Source organism: Strix aluco, chromosome 9 (assembly GCF_031877795.1).
Source record: "Strix aluco isolate bStrAlu1 chromosome 9, bStrAlu1.hap1, whole genome shotgun sequence".
Taxonomy (NCBI): Eukaryota; Metazoa; Chordata; class Aves; order Strigiformes; family Strigidae; genus Strix; species Strix aluco.
The window spans coordinates 16,944,768-16,962,218 of record NC_133939.1 but is presented as its reverse complement, the minus strand read 5'-3'; the positions used below and the strand labels follow the sequence as shown (position 1 = coordinate 16,962,218).

Here is a 17,451-nt window from a genome sequence, read left to right as displayed (position 1 = left end):
GGGGGAAGCTCATGCATCCGATCCCAGAGCGCTGGAACGACCTCCAGGTTCCTGTAGCAATCCGTTTAACTTCAGGCGCGGTTGCTCATCTTGCCTTGCCTTCTCGCTTAGGCAGTGCCCTGGCCTCAGAGGAAGGGCAGACCCTGCTCGCCAACTCCCTCCCAGCCTGCTCAAAAAGGGAATGTACAAAAGCCCCGAAGCGGATATTTTGATTTCATTTTTAATGAGTTGCATCAATGCTATTCAAGCAGAGTTGTCGCGGTGCCTGTGAACACCTGCCAGGGCAGATGCAGTGCCAGCGGGCACTTGGCGCGTACAAAAGCGGTGAGCGGGATGTCAGGCAGAGCCTGCCATCTCTCGGTGGTGGGGAGAGGCCTTGGGAGGAGAGGACAAGGGAGCAGACCCATCTCTCTCCGTCTGCTTGCGGGTATTCTCGGAGCTGACCCCTTCAGGTGCAGGACCAGCCTCGCTTGAGGCAAGTCACATACAGACACTGGAGATGGAGCAATGCTGAATTTCTGGACATTTTCAGACTTTTAAGACTTTAAATACAAAGGGCCAGATCTGATTTCTAGCGAGGAGGTCCGCTGACTTGGCAGTAACATATACCTACAGGCCTGCACCAGAAAACATTCAAGACCCCCAGTCTCAGTTCCCAGGCTGCGGGGCCGACCCACCGTGTCTGGAGGTTGCCGCTGGGAAGGCAGCGCCCGTGATGTAGCTCAGACACCGTAGACTCCTAGAAGGCCCAGAAGCATCAAGAGAAAAATGGGAAACAAACTTGGGGGCACATGGCAAAAGGTTTTCCACAGGGACTAACACTTGCACATCACATCTCATACCCTTTCCCATCCACGTACTGGAGGACTCACAGCAACAGCAGAGCTTCACATCTGCACTTCAGGGTTTCTCTTCTTCACCCATTAGCTTTGAATCAGTCAGTTACTCTGCAGAAGTCAGAGCGAGATGAAAAAGCAGGGGAGAGCGACAGAGGGAACAGCAACAAGGAGCAACTCAGGGCTGGCAAACTACCATTAGCGAAAGGATTATTACATTTCTCTGTTACATAGAGAAATTCTAGTGGATAATAAAGAAAGCAACAAAGTTCATCGCTGGTCTAGCGCTGTGTCACTGCATGCCAGGAGTTACATCTCGGGAGGACAGTTAAGTTGATCCGTGGGAATCATTTTCTCGGTGTCGATCTTGTAGGACTGGAGAACGCTCTTCAGGTGCTCCACAGTTTCTGGGTGCATCTCGGGAGTTCTTGATATAATCCAGGCATAGTCAATGTGGAAGAGCCAGAGGATGTTGGTGCAGGAGTAAACCAGTGAGTAGTTTTCATAGTCGGTGGAGATGACCCAGTAAGGGGCAGAAGGCATGACTAGGAGAAAGAAGGGCACTGTGAATGCCATGGGTAACCGACTCTGGACTGCTCTGCAGCGCTAAAGCCACGGCTCCTGGTGCTGTTCCCACATTTGCTGCTCCTGAGCCACCTAACTGTGGTCAGTGCAGGGAACTATAATTTATAAAAGCCTATCAGGACTCCTTGTGCTGCCCAGAGGGACTTGAGAAAACCACAAAGCCCTTACTGGGAAGGTCTTGCCAGAAAGTTAACACTATGACCAACAACCAGCCCAGCTCGTACCTGTGTGAGGGTGCTGGCTGGCAGGAAGGAGCCTGGGAGCTGACACCGGTGATCTGAGAAGCACAAACCACCACCTCCCTCCCCACCACCCACTGCCCCACGCAGCCAGCTGGAGCCTGGGTGGTGGGAACCAGTATGGCTCTGCCATCCCACCAGCACCAGCCACGTGGGCCAAATTCTGTTCTCCATCAGGCTGCTATGCCCAAAGCATCTGCTGTGTGGAGGGACAGCTACTCCAGCTTCAAACTGTCAGGCAGAAAGCAGAGGTGGGTCCAGCGGGCAGGCGTAAGTGCCCTGGGATTTATGTCTGATGCACTCAGGAACGCTGGGCGCTGCTCTCTGGGGCTCGCATCCGGTGAGGATGATTGGGGGGTTGCACACTCTGTGGGCAAAATGGCTGGAGGTGATGCCTTTGCAGTGCATAATTAAGTCTGGCTGTGCTCTGAACAATAATTGTCCTTTACATGTATGTCTGCTCCACCCATTTCTCCAAATAACTCATCTGTGTGAGTGCTATGAAACAGCCAGAGAAAAGGTGTAAGGGAGCAGAATAAAAAGGGAGCCAAGAGGAGACTTCTGCTTATTTTCCAAGTGTTGCTGAGGACAGAGGAAAGTGCTCTGCAACGTGAATAAAATGCACTGCACCTCGGCAGGCCCCTGTCTTGTGTTACATTGAGAAGGGAAGAAAAAGGAAACAGAACCGCGTTATTAACAGTTATTAAAAGGTGCTCGTAAGCAGAGGCAGGGTGGGCTAGTAGCTATACCACTGTGTTCAAAAAAACAAGCCTACTCCTGGCTCTCGCAGCAGCTCTGGGGCTGCCTCCCCACCTCCCCCCATCCTTGTCTCCATCTGTGAAACGACCTGGAAGGATGGTAATGCTGCGGATATTTCTCGTTTTGAGATCAGCTGGTGAAGAGTGCTCCACCACTGTGGGCGTCTGTTGCTGTAAATGATGTATCACCATGCTGCTGGTCACGACGTCAGTCCTAACCCTTTGCCATTGCCCCGTCACGCTGCGCTGAAGCCACCAGGGCAGCTTTGCCAAAAGCCACCAGCAGCTTTGCTAGTTTGGCACCCCGGATGGCACGGCAGCGGTCCCTGCTTTGTGCAGGCGCTGCCCTCCTGCACCGCTTAGGCCAACAGGTCCCAGGGAGCCAGTGAGGCTGCGAGCCTCCCAGCCACACACTTACACCAGTTAAAGCGGACGCCCAGCTTGGCCGGCTCCTTTACATCCATGTGCATGATTTCTCCTTCGATTTCGTTGACCTTGCCATTGGAACTAAGGGGAGAACAACAAGGCAAGGCACAAAATCAAGGTGAGTTTGAAATCACTTTTTTTTTTTGCTTCCACTAAATCATCCCTCCTGATGCATCCACCTGCCATCCACATACCAGCTAACCACAGCATCCCCGGAGGAATGGCTCACCCCTGGGGACGGTTTCAGCAGTGTCCAGAACATACCACGTCCTGGGCAAGGCACAGCGGGGCAAATGCTCTCTCAGGTTAAACCGCCCCAGTGCCCCAGGGTGCCTCTCTCCAAGTGCCCCTGCCAGCGGGGCGTACTTCAGTGCCGGGGCGACAGTGACGGAGGAGAGGGAGAGCAAGACCCCTCTGCACAGGATGGGAGGATCCCAGCAGCGGTCTCGGATGTGCCAGGGAGCAGCTCAACTCCTGCTAGTTGTGGAAGGCATGTGTTTATGTCCATTTAATCACCTGCGTTTTTTCCAGGTCACAGCACATTCCTCCACACACAAATTACCTGTCCCTGCCTGGTGAGCCAGGGGTTTTTTTGCTGCTGGTTCAGAGCACTGCTCTGCTGGCAGCAAGCCCTAAGACTTGGGCTGCCTGTCTTATAATTGCATTTTTCCCCGGATGCCTCAAGACCTGGACGCTGCCTGTGGGGCAGGAAAGTTTCATGCTTCCCTGTCAAACAGGAACACCCAAGGAGGCAGAAGCTAACGCTGCCAACAGCAGATGTTGAGGGGCTGATGCTGGAGCCATGCACAGTGCACATTTGACCAGAAATATTCCTGACGTTTCAGGGTCCTGAGCTGCTGAAGTGGTGACACCAACGGTCAGATTAATCTCCTGCAGATTAATGCAGGCTCAAATAAATAGCCAGCTGTTTGCCAGGCGCTGCCCTTGCAGTGGAGCAGCAGAGACAGTGCTGCGTGGTCAGCAAGCAGCGTGGACGCTGCTCTCAGCCAGGCACAAGGGATGTGTTGCTACGTTGTTGTTGTTGTGAGCCAGAACAAAGTCCCCATGGCATGCCAGGGAGCGCAGGGGACAGCGCTGCGTTCGCCACTCGCTCCCTCTCATTCATTCAGCCACTCACAGCAGCACCCCACCAGCCGGGGCTGGCGATGGAAACAGATTAATTAATGTCTGTATCTGCCCATGCCAAAAGCCAGGAGGGCTTGGGATAATTGCAGACTATCAAGTATAATAAAGGGAACAATCAGTGCATTCACTTTGTTCACTGATTTAAACTGGCAATGAGTGCTGATCCCCTTACACAGCAGTTACTACTAGTGCAAGGTAAACGCTCCAGAAAAAGGCTGACAAATATTTGCTTAGGTAAAAATGACCCATGTGCTTCACCTTCCCTGCCTGTTTTCATCAGGTCCCTTTACTCCAGAGCAGAGAGGAGCACAGGGCACAGCCACCTCTCAACACACAGCGGCACAACGTGGCGGCTGCCATCCCATAACCAGCCCTGGGACCCCCCTGGGACAGGACCTGTGGCATCCAGCTTCTCAGCCATCACTGGGGACCACAAACCAGTCAGGGGGGAGACCCAGCCTATTTCACACTGGAGTCACCATGTGCATTTGCTCTATTTTCTCACTACTCACCTTGGACAACAAGACAGAGACCTGGTGAGCCCCAGGGAAGCTCTGGCAGAAACCAGACCCCCCTCTCTGCCCTAACCGCAGCAGAGCCTGTTATCCCAGAAGAGCTACTGCAACCACAGGGAGCCTCCCCCAGCACCCCCAGACCCAGAAATAGGCAATCTGGAGAAAAATGACCACCCAGAATGGCGAGAGAGGTGACAGAAGTGCCACCGCTACAGTGAGGACATGGCCTGAACGCACTTACTGCAGCTCCTTGTTGATCACCTTGAACTTCCCATTCTCCTTCAACGAGTAATTTGCCTGGATGCAGCTTCCTTTCTCGAAACTTGACGGCAGCTTCTCTATCTCGTACCATTTCCCCAAATACTGATAGAAGAAAGTCCAGAGAGATGCTTTTAGCACAAGAGGGCTGTGGCAGAGCAGCCTGGTTTGTTTGCTGACATGGTTTTGCCTCCTCGGTTCGTTTGAGCATCCACCCCCATGACACAGGGAGTTAGTGGGGCCGCAGACCGTGCTGGCAGCTGCGGCACAAGGTGTCAAGACCAGACCTGCCAACCCCCCGTGCACCCAGGCAGATTGCCATCGGTCCCATGCCCCCTTAGCCTAACTCGCTACCCTCTGTGAGATTTTTAGAAAGCTTTTCGCACCTTGTTGATATCGAAGTTTTCTTGGACTGGTGGATCTGGACATGGTCCCATGTGAAACATCTGGCTTTTCCCAACGCCGAGGAGGCCGAGCAGGACCGAGAGCCGCACTGCTGTGCCCAGCATGGCTGTGCTGGGATGCAGGCGGGAAATGGACCTGGGGAGGAGGAAAACAGCTAAGCCAGGGCCTCCCTGGAGCAGAACTTCACATGAAATACAGCAAGAAGGACAGGATGTCTGCAGCAGGGCACCTCGGGGACACAGCAGGGAGAAAAGGATCATGAGAAGAGCACAAAGGCACTGTGCCAAATAAGTCCCCAGCCCAAAATGGCCTCAAGCCCTGCCTGCACTCAGGCTGTGCCCAGCAGCTCTGTGGGAAGCAAGTCAATGCCTGGTGAGAGCACTTGTACCCATCACCCACACCTGACACCTAGCAAGGTGCAAGGGTGGTAGACACTGAGGGCACACAGGATCATCATCATCTGTCCAAAGCTGAGGCAAGGTGAAATGCAGAGATGTTTGCTATAAAATGCTGGAGCACAAGGAACATGCTCCAGAGCCGGGGCAGAGCTGGTGCCCTGGGACATGGAGGCGAGCAGTGCACAAATGCCGGAGCCTGCATGGCGAGAGGGGCATCGCAGTGGGTGCCAGGGCTGCCTGGCCCTGCAAGGCTGTGGGAGGGACACTGCAGCTGCCCCCAGGGGGTTTTTGTGTGCCAGGACGTACACAGCACTGCAGGCTGGGGAGGTTGGTCAAGACTCAAATCAGCAACAAATAAGACATGAACTGACCCCCAAAAGCATGCTGCAAGGAGGGAAGGGACATGTTTTCCTGCAGAGCAGAGGTGGGAGATGTGCTGCTCACTGCAAGCAGCCCCTGGAACCAGGATGCTGCCCACGTGCTTTGGGCTCTGCTTGGGGTAGGCTGACACCTGCAGACCCTGCACCACGGGGCTGCTCTGCTTCCCTGGCCAGAAACTCCTCCACAGGAGCAACGGCAGCTTTTTCCCCAAGTTTAAAAGAAAAACCCAGCCTGTGTCCAGCCGCAGGGCATGGGCCCCACTGCAGACACAAACACAGTTCCCATTTTGAATCTCTTAATTCAGAAACGTACCTTGGCTGATGAGGCGGAGTGATGCTCTGCGGAGGACCGGGGCTGCAAGGAACAGCTCTGTGGTGAGCTCTCCACCTCATCTTTTTATAAGCGTGCTGGGATCATCATTATTCAGCACTAGCACAAGCCACTCCCTGGTCCTCGACATGTTTTGTTTTTTTGGCAGGCCAGTCAGCTGCCTTAGATCTGCAGCTGGTACGAAGCTGGAGATGGGCTGCAACTTGGCTGCTCACCCAGGCAAACAAAGGCACCCCACGTGTCTGGGCATCGCCCCGCAGCTGTGGAGCTCTCTGCCTTTGGCCGCTCATGAGAGCCTCAGACCTGGGTGCAAACGGCAGGGGAAGGGGAGAAATGCCGCAGCCTTTGAGAGGGGCTGCTCCCTCTGGCCCAGCAGCAGCCATTGCCGTACAACCAGGGGGGACATGCAACCTCCTCTGCCAGGGGCCACTTGAGCCCTGGAGACCCTCCAGACCACTGCAGTGTCCTTGTCCCCATCACAGTCACTGGCAGGAGTACACGGGGAGGATTAAGTAGCAGGAGGCATCGCAGGCTCATCTGGGGAGCTGCAAGACCTCTCAGCAATTTTTCCTCTAGACTTTCAAATCTCACAAGGAAAGATGCTGGTGCAATTAGTTCTGTGCTGACCTGGCAGTTTTTCCAACAGGTGCCCAGCAAATGACTTTGACAGCAGAGCAGCCATCTGTGAAAGCAGCCGGTCCCGAGAGTTATGCAAGGAGAGTTGAGTAACAGACAGGATGCTCTCTGTGTTTAATTAAATTTTCTTTTAATCTAATCTCTGTTGAGACTTTCTCTCTAGGTGTGTTTTTACATGCTGCACTGCGTGCCTTACTCGCACATGCACCCACACACTTTTGAGGCCCTGGCTGCCCAAATGCCACCCCAAGAGCCACTAATAACTCAGTCCTGTCCCTTACTGGGGCCGTGCTGCCGAGGTGTGCCCTGAAACACGGCCACAGCCGGGGTGCTCCCAGGTCCTCGATAGCCATCGCGGCTGAGCGTGGCTCACCCAGTGCAGACCCAGCAGTGCCGGCCAGGGCTGAAGAGCTCAGGGGAGCAGCTGCACCACAGCTCTGCCAGCAGTGCTTGGCATGGGGCAAGGGAGCAGGCAGGGGCTCTCCCTGCCTGCACACAGCTCCCGCAGCAGTTTGGCAGCCACCATGTGCATGCCCCTGATGGGGTTGCTCTGACTGCCCATGTCAAAGTCAGATGTACCCTGCAAGGCCCACATTCATCTGCATCTCTTGTGATACAAACAGGTTTCACAATCAGAAAAACCCTGGACAGACGCCCTGACCTGAACGGTATGAGCGCTGCCATGCCGTAGCCCACTGCGGAGGTGAGATCCACCCCCCACAGCGGACCAGCAAGTTCAGTTTTTCTCCTGAGCTTGGCTTCTTGAATCCTGCAGAGAAACCAGAGGAGAAAGCACTGCAGAACAGCCAGCCTTGGCCACAGCAGAGCATTTGCCCCATGTGCATGAGGACAAGCATGTGGAGGTGTGTCTGTGTGCGTACCTGCATCTGCACGTGCAGCACTCTCCTACAGGATGGAGAGAGGACTCCCTGCCTGTGGCGGCAGAGTTTTGCCCTCGGATGGAGCGGTTCTGATGAAGCCTTTCACCTGCTCGGGGCTCCTGCTCGCTCTGGCCTCCAGGCACTGCCCAGCACCCGCAGGGCGCTGGCCCTGCCACAGATGTGCCCAGGTGGCTGGGCAATGCAGCGGTGGCCCCCAGCACCCTGTGGCCAAAGTCACACCGAAGCAGCAAGGCGTTCACCCAGCCATGCTCCACGAAACCTGCTGCAGGAGCATGCATTCACATGAGGAGCCAGCAGCCACCAAGAGCTGACACTCCTTGAGCCCCAGCGAGAGTGGGGATGACATGGGATGGACTTTGCTGTAGCCATCAGCTCCCTCACAGCAGCACCACCAGCAGTGAAAGAAAACCTATGTCTTGGTAGGAGATGCAGGGGTCCCACCTCCAGCCAAAGGCAGCTCCTTCAGAAGCCCAGGGGCTGCTCCAGCCCCACTCCTCTGCTGGCTGCTGCCAGCCAAGGGGCATCCCATGGGTGCTGACGCACTGCACGCCTTGAAGCACAGATGACGAGAGCTGACAGCCGAGCTCGCTGACGGCTGCTCGGACCTGTCTCCACCCAAGCGCTGGCTGCGCCTTCCCCAGGGGCACATTTCTGGGCTCTGCCTGACCACAGTGGGAAGCACCCAGGTATCTGCTGCTCCTGTGCTGGAATGGAGCAGGCTTGGGCTCCTGCAGCTGAGCCTCTGCTCGGGGCCACCAGGCCAGGACGTGTTCAGGGGCCACCCCATCTCCAGCACTGCCAGGACCCTCCTGTCATCCCACCTCCAGCGCCCACCAGCACCGCTCGCCTGCACAGACCAGGGCCTTGCTCCATGTCCTGCCTGTCGTTAGCCCGGAGCAGGACTCCACTCGTGAGCCCATCCACCTTCAATGCACACCAGAGCAAGGGTTCGGGGAAAAGCATTACCTTATAATTGCACCTAATTGTGGGGTGGGGAGCAGTCATCTCCACCTGGTAAGCAGTTTGTACCCTGGAGCAGAGGAGGGGAGGCACTTCAAAGGGCAGGAAGCTGGGGCAGGGGTGGGAGGACAGGAAGGAGAAGAGCTGGAGGGAAACCAGGGCAAAGGCGGGGGGCGGGGGGCACCAGACAGGATCTGGCTCTGAATGCTTCATGCAAGAATGGAGCCTCCCCCACATTTCTGGGTGATGAGGCAGCTGCAAGGCAGGCGTACGGGGTGCGTGCACAGCACATGGAGGGTGAAGTGCTGCAGAGGTTGGAGGACAAGGCAGCGCTGCCTGCGAGGCACGTGCGGATGGGGCGGATGGGCAGCATGCACACACGGGGAGGCAGGAGACATGGGGTGAGGTCGCACAAGCTGTGCAGAATGCCCAGGGGTGGGCTGGTGAGGAGCCCTGTGTGCGGGGCACATATGAATGGGCTACATTGGCCGGGATTTTCTCATATTACTCAGTTGTCCATTTCAGAGACAAGGCTCAGCTGGCCCTAGGGAGAGGAGGCAACAGCACTGAGTGCTGCCAGCAAAGAAAACCCCCTTGTTAGAATGAGATGGAGCTGCAGATAAAATCCAGCCAGCTGAGGGCTGGGACAGAGCAGTGCCACACACCCATGAAGTTCTTCTACTTGCAGAAGTGAGATTGTCCCATTGTGCACCACAGGCCACCCTGAAATCAGCTCCTGGCACCTATGTAACAGAGAAGCTTTAGCCAGCCAGGCCTGGTGGGGACCTGACTCCCAGGGAAAGGCTGTCTTACCATGCTGTGTCCCCAGCTGGGATTTCAGCAGCTGCAGAGAAGCCCCCAGTGGCTTTCTATCTGCCATGGGATGGGAGAGCAGCCAGAGTGACATTGTCTCTCAACCCTGTGATAAGATCCTTGACATTACTTCAGACAGCCAAGAAGCTGCCCAAGCTCTCACCAGCAGGAAAAGCCTTCAGCGGAGGCACTGCAGGGACCAGAAGTTCTGGGCATACTCTTTGCGTATGGGACACCACCAGCTCCAGCCCTGGGAGTCAGCAGCCCAGGGCTCCATGCCTGTCCTCGTGAGGAAGCTTTCATCTCTGGATGGTGTCTGAGCAAGCCAAACACACAGGGGCTGGAGAGCTGCCACGGCCATGGCTATTTTGCAGCATTTTGCATGAACAGATCTTGTCCTAAGGCCTGCTGCCTTTGAAGCCCCAGTGCTGGAGCCTCTCTGCAGGACCTGTGATGTTGGAGCACCATACCCTGGGACCCAGGATATCCTGGGAGTCCTGAGACTCTCACCACAGAGATGCCGTTGTTTGCATGGACAGCTCTTCCCGCCTCAGGAGGTGCCTTCCCTCCTTCCTGTCTTTTCTCCTGCAAGTTCATTTTTGCTGTTTTTCTCCCTCCTCCAAAGGAAATGGGGCTTTGGCCTGGCCAGGCAAGTTGCCACATGTATATAGAATGAAAAATGAACTTTCAGGAGACAAGACAGAGAAAGGGAAGGCAGGTGGGATTTTTCCTCTGTTTCTAGGAGTGGCAAGAAAGTGCTTTGAAATACGTTCATGCAAAATGGTGTAAAATTTCAAATTACAGTTATGACACCAAAGGGAGTAAACAGACTCCAGAAGCATGAACTGGCCTCTGGAACATGGGAACTCGGTCCAAGGCAAGTGCACGAAAGATGTTGTGATTCATGTATATACAATTAGTGAATAGCTCTCCACCCTGGAAATTATCCAATTATGTATTCAAAACACAAGAAACCAAAAAGAGAGATTTAAGAAGTTGGAAAACTAAAAAAAAGACATTATTATTATTTAAGGGACAAACTGTGTTGTACAGGACCAGCAGCAGTTCTGGCTGGGCTCTGAGGAAGGCTCCCCGACCTGCTTGGTGCTGCTGCCAAGGTCCAAGTCCCCGGAGAAAGGAACCAGAGGAATCCCTACTTTTCCGAAAGCAAAAAAAAGAACAGAGCAAAGAAAAATGAGGACAAAGAGGTACAAAAGAGACAGCAGTCAGGTCTCTGCAGACAGAACTACATTGCAGAGCTGAACCAGTGGTAAAGCCTTGGCAGCATCTCACCCATGTGGATGCATTCACCATAAAAACCAGAGTTCAAGCAGCGCACTTAATCCTGGCTTTTCAGTATGTTCAGGAATGCCCTGCACCAGGGCCTGCCTTATGCTCCTAAATAAGATTAAAAATTTGTTGTTGTTGCATTTTGCTGCCGAGTTATCAGAGCATATGCTTGGTACTGGGCAGGGCAGGCCTTCAGCCAGATGCCGTTCTCAGCGAGAGGAGCGAGGAAGCGCACAGCAGAAGGGGGCAGAGGAGGACTTCTCCAGTGGATGCAGGAGCAGATCCCTCGGTCTGATACCAGACTCCCGTGGGCCCCTGCCTGTGAATGCCTGCTCAGATTTAAGTGCCACGGGCGCTGCGGGGCCCTGGCTGCCCTGGCTCGGCTCAGGGTGCTGCTCTCCCTCGCGTGGGTGCATCTGCACCCCGCCGAGCTGAGCCCAAACAGGCACCCCGGGGCTTGCTGCCGTGCTCTGCATCCCACTTCTCGGAGGATAGCTCCCACATCCCCCCATGGATTCATGATGCTTTCTTCTGGACTCCTTAAGCAGCCCCCAGCATACTGAAACATATTTTAAACACCTTAAAAATGTCATTAAACATACCTAGAGAGCGCATTCTGCAAAGGGACTTTCTGTTCTCCCAAAGGAGGCACAATGATCTGTTCACAGCATCACCAGCTCTGTCCAAGACATGCCCAAGTAAGGCTATTTAAAGCTCACAGCCCTATTTTCTGCAGCTAAACCATATTTCAGAACCTTTTCTCAGGAATACGTTAATGCAGTTACACAATTATGTTTTCTATGACCTATATACGACATACATCTTCCTCATGACATAGATTTACAATGTGTGGGTAACCACAGCTCCGCTCACGGAAAGAGACAACAGACTCTATTGCATTAAGAAATGCAGTTAAGAAATCTCCTGCGGATTATGCTGTCCTGCCAGCCGAACAGGGAGCCCTTCAGCAGTGACACGGGCTCTCCTGCTGTGGGAGCACTTCAGAGCCAGCTTCAAGTCAGCAACTTGCACCAGCTACCAGGAGCACAGGAATCAGGCACGGAGTTCGGGGGTGGCCTCAGACCATCAGATATCCCCCATTCCTATACCACAAGGCTGTTTTATACATGTTTTATACATGTACCAGGAAGATCCAAGGGTGGCACTTTGGCCCTGATGGACTTCTCCACCAGCCAGCACAGCATTTCCAACCCCCATCTCTGAGCCCCACAATCTCACACCACAGGTCAGAGGAGAATTTTAAGAATCCCATTTCTGAAAGAGCAAGTCGCATCCCTCCGCACAGGCTGCAGAGTGTAAAGACACTGGCATATGTGTTTGGCTTTGCCCGTGAATAGCTGCACTGAGGCCACCGAGCCCGAGCACACATGCTTTGCATTGAAACACAGGCCTGAGTGTTTACTAGACTGGAGTTTATGTTATACAGAAAATAAATAACACAAATTCAGTGGTCAATGCTCTGACTTTGATTCAATACATAGTTACAGTCCGAAATGGCACAGAGATACCATTCATAGTGACTTTCATTTAGACAAGTTGGGAGAGTTTAGGAATGATTAATTTAGACAGTGTTAAAAATGCTTTTATCTGTGCTGCACCCCAGGGGTACTAGCCAGGCATGTATTTTGGTGTGGTGTGAGACAATGTATGCGTTATTCAATTATCTTGAATTTTTGTGACAACAGATGTCATTCCTTGCATTCCCAGACGTAATTATTCTTGCAAAATGGTTGTTACCCATGGAATAGAGCAAAAGTTTCTCACAGCAGGACAGATGTATGGGAGTGTAGGAACTTCCTTGGGATGCAATGGATCAACCTGGGACTGATTTTGAGTCTGTAAGTGCCTGTACACAGACAGAGCTGGAAGCCAGCTCCTGGCCTGTGACTGCAGACAGGGAGAGCTGCCTGCACCAGGAGCCGGACCCGGCTGTGCCCAGTGCCATGCCAGTCCCCAGCGAGCCAGGGGCTTCCTGCTCCTGTTAGTGCTGCAGGGGGATGGGGGCCACCTGGTGCGGGTGTCCCCAAGGCCTGAGGGAACCAGGCAACTCTTGCATGGCTCAAGGGTGGAAAAGTGCCAGTGGTGCAAAAAGAAGGTCCAGATGTGGTCTTGGGGATACAGAGCCCTAGGGACTCACTTGTCAATAAAGGTGTGCAGCAAAATATGTGCAGGGAGGGGATGAGGTTGGGACTCAGTGTGGGGACTGAGAGTATGCGAGGAAGATGGGGCGGAGAGGTGCTTCCTGCTTGTGCACAGGGTGTGGCAGCAGCAGCTCCCGATAAAGGCACCAGCAATGGCCATCCCCACACCAGTGCTGGCCCCGAGAAAACTCAGTGCTGGAGTCCCTTGTTGGGACAGACAGACCACTGCACCCACCGGATGACTCTGTCCTGCACCTGCCCTAAGCCACCTCGTGCCACACAGCCAAGCCACCGCACTGCTCATCCTCTTCGAGATGGCCATTGACGCCTCCAAGCCTTTCCTGGGTCCCCAGGCAGATTTTCTGCAGGGACTTTCCCATTACCAAAGTGCAACGGGGCTGTGTTGGAGCCCTTGATCCCCATCTTCTTTGGAGGGCTGCCAGGGTAAGTACCTGCACATGCGTTCATGCACTGCTTTCTATAGGAAGAGGAGCCATGCAGCCATACTCCAGACACCCACTGGACGTCTCTATCCAGTGATGGAACAGTGGTGCCTTATCAGGGTGCGTTCCCTCTCCCGCCGGCTCTCTCGTTAGTCACGCTTCCTGGAGCAACGGTTGCATCTCATTAGAGTTGGAAAGGGAAGGTGCTTTGCTGTGCTCTGAATGCTTCAACACCCCTGAGCAGGCAGAAACAAGGAAGGAGACGCAAGGACACATGGTTCTGGCAGCCTGCTCACTGATTGTCATAGTAACCCTAGTTAAAGTCCCACCAGGAAAATGACTTCTACAGCACTTGACCCCACAAGGTGACGGGTACCACCAGCACCCCTGGGAGCACGATCGCTCTGGCAGGAAGGCCCTGGAGTTACACAGTAAAAGATGATGTAGAGCTTTCCCCCAAGCTGCAGTTCAAGGTCCCTGGGCAAGGTGCCTGCGGGGTGATGGTTAACCTTGGTGCCCATTTAAAAGCAGCAGGACAGTGTTAATATCTGCCCTCAACCCTCGCACCTGACTCTCTGAAGCTATAAAAGTTCAGAGGACTTTATAAGCTGCTTGTAGCAGCTTTTACACAAAAGACTGGAGACGCCACATTTTTTATTTTGCCACAAGAAATAATTCAGCCTATGGAAAGGGGGATAACACCTTCTTCTGGCAAAGAAGTTATAACTTTGCCAGTTCAATGCCAGTTCTGGCATCAGTTATAACAAAACTAGTCAAACAGCACTGCATTGCATTGCATTGTATACTTTTTGGTTTCCTGCTTTCCAGCCTGGGCAGGGCAGTGGCAAAGATGGCTGGGATGGCAAGGGAGCTTGTGCAGGCAGAGTGATTTGTTCAGGACACTTAGTGAGCCAGTGGCAGTGCCAGGACCAGAAGTGCTGGATCTCAGTCCTAGGCAGAAGTCTTTCCCTTATACCATTGAAACAGACTGGCTGTTACTTGGTTGCCCAGCCGAACACCCTCTCTACAATCAAAGCAGAAATTCTTTCTCTCATTTTACCTGTTTCTACTTTTATTGATGTCTTGGTAAACACAGTGAAGGAAGATCTGCTAGAGCTTCAGGTGACCAGAGCTGCTCTTCCTGTGTGCTGGAGCTGCCAAAGACTGGGAATCTTCACTGCTCTTCACAACATCACCTGCCAGGTCCTGCACGAGAAAGAGCTTTCACACAAGGGGCCATGCCTAGGTGGTGGACAACCTGTGCCACGCTGGCTAGGAACAGGCAGGCACAGGGGAAGGCAAGAGCGAGGAACTGGTAGGCAGACCATATGTCACCATGTGCTTTTCAAAGCAAACCCACAAAACTCATGGTATTGGGGCCAATTTCATGATGCAAAGGCTATGAAACTGCAAAGCTGGCAATGGCATAGTGTACCATCAAGACTTAGAAACCCCCACTCTTAAAAATACAGGTATTTTTCCAAAAAGTCAGAAAACTTCAGACTCCTTCTCCATGTTGATTCCTGGGGGCTCGAAGCTACCTGGTGGTGGGGGTTCCTTCATTAAGCATAACCTGATAATGATGTGCTTTATCAGAGGAGACCACAAAAATGCCTCCCCGACCATACCTATGGGACCAAAATACAAACAGCTTCTCCATTAAGGGTAGAGGAAAGCAATACTGCACATCCACAGGCAAGGGAGTGGGCAGAGCCCCACTCCACTACTGCTCTGGTGGCAAAAAGTGCTGTAAGGCAAACCACCCTCAGGGAACCAAATTACACTGCCCTGAGGGAAGTGAATTCCTGCACGTTCACTGCACCATGTGTGTGCTAACTGCACCTGAACACTCACTCAGCCAAGCGCCGTGCCCAGAGCTGCCTCCTGCACCCATGAGCCAAGGTGGCCGCCAGCCCCGCTGCCCATGTGCCCGGAGCAGGGGATGTGCTCACAGCACAGCTCGTAGGTCGGCACACACCTCTCCCTACACCCTGCCGAGTGCTCCGCAGAGCTGCTTCACTATCGAGACGCAGCGAGAGAAGGCACCGCATGCTGCAGGAGACCTGCGCACATGGCTGCTTTGTGCCTCTTGATAAGCTTGTCAGGGCAAAAGTATTATTTCACATCACGGTTTTGAGGTGAAGACACAGGTCTGCTCCCTTCCTCAAAGAGTGCCAGGGGAGAGGAGGATATGGCTGTATCAGTAGCATCCCTGTGGCCCTTCCAGCACTGCTGAGAATGAATTAACTTATCTGGCTCCAAGCCAGGCCCCGGAGGTGGAGCTGGCTCTCTTACAAATTCTTGTGCTATTTGTAGCATCTCTCCGATCCTCAGGGCTCAGGCTGCTGGCTGAGAAACCTGGTGGTATCAGTTTTGGTTTGTTTCTAAGACATTTCTCAGCATTGTGGTTGCACGAGAAGCTGAAAACTCATGTTTCAAAACCCCAGCCAGAAGGACAGGTGTTGCCATTGCTATTTACACAGCACCATCACATTCGGGGGGGTCTCCTCCCTAGAAAGATAAACCCATCCTGGGTTTCCTAGGTCTTAAAGTTTCTAAAATGCTAAGTAAGACTCCTACTTCAGGGTGCGCTGGGTGGCACTGTTGCAGAGCTGGGTGCTGACGAGCAGAGCTCCTGGCAGAAGCAGCAAGCCTGCGAAGGCAGGCGTCCTGCTCCCACACACTGCCCTGGGTGCCGGCAGAGTGGCTGAGCTGGCACCTCTCTGGGCAAGGCAGGACCTCAGCAGCCTTTCTGACCTGTTGTGGCTGTGGTAGAGATCTTTAGCACACCTTCCTAATCTTCATTTGACATGTTTAACACTTAGTTTTTTCCAACTGGTAGTGCTGATGTTTTTCTTTGATTTTTGGAGTTTTTTTCCCTCAAGGAAGACAAGGAGCCCCAGGAGAAGGAGCCTACCCAAGAGGCACCGTGTCCCCATGCAGAGACCTTTGGGAGCAGGGAAAGCAAAAGTAAGGCCCTGACCTGGGGCAGAGGAGAGCTGCCCTGGGTAATCTCCTGTCTTGCTTTCAGGGCCATTGCTGTGTGTGAAAGCTCTGCCAGCACTGACCTCCTTTTCCCAATAACATTTCTGGCAGTGGGCAGTTCCTCAGCTGCAGGTTCAAAGACAGACATGCAAGATGTGCTTTTCAAATCCTAAACTTTCCCCTAACACCTATCGACTACATCCCACGTGTCAAAGAAACAGGTCACATAGCAGACAGTGCCAACATGCACCGACTCAGTCATATGCATCATCTGGCCAGAAACAGGAGTATCCATTAGCTTGGGCCCACTAAGCAGAGAGCAGGTGCTTTGCTAACACTCCGGCATCCCTTGCATGGGTTTGTTCTTCCAGACAGCACCTACAGGAACACTGCTTGGGAGGCAAGTGGCACATGGAAGTATCCTGATGGTCAACATTATCTAAGAGAAATAACATCCCACTGCCTACACACATTCCTCCGAAAGCTGGGTCTTGCCCATCAGCCCAGCAGTGTCAAGCGTGGCTCCCAGTAACACCACACAGCTCCCATTTGGTACAGCACACCTCCTGGGCAGCTCTGCAACTGTTTGAGATCTTCAGCCACACCAGAACAGCAAACCCAGGACACCAGCCACTCATGACAGTGGTGAAGGCTTCTGGAGCCCAGAGGAAGCAGCATACATTGCCATCCTTGGTGTAGCTCATTGTAGAGATAAACACACAGGTCTGTCAGTGAGGGATCTCCATAGCAACTTGCTGCTTCTCGCCTCTGCCTGAAATGAACCACTTCCTCTGCCGCTCTTGCCCCTCAGAAGAGACTTCTGGTTTCTCTTGGCTTTTAGAGATGATCTTTATTCACTTCACCCACAATAAACTTTTTGTCTTCTAAACTCTCCCTTTGCTGCCAGTAGAAGTTTCATGTTGGGGCTAAGCCAGGAACCACAGGTGCCATGAGGTCTGGGACACACACTGGGACTTGCCACT

General features: G+C 53.4%; 1 protein-coding gene across 1 annotated transcript; it reads right to left on the bottom strand.

Moving 5' to 3' along the window:
• Positions 1-206: 206 nt before the first annotated feature.
• Positions 207-6,310, bottom strand: APOD (apolipoprotein D). The gene is made up of 5 exons (XM_074833902.1): positions 6,260-6,310; positions 5,150-5,303; positions 4,747-4,868; positions 2,837-2,925; positions 207-1,381 (listed from the first exon to the last, which is right to left on the bottom strand). Exons 2-5 carry the CDS (start codon positions 5,270-5,272, stop codon positions 1,146-1,148), a joined length of 570 nt encoding a protein of 189 aa, XP_074690003.1. The 5' UTR covers positions 5,273-5,303; positions 6,260-6,310; the 3' UTR covers positions 207-1,145.
• Between the last annotated feature and the right edge of the window lie 11,141 nt (positions 6,311-17,451).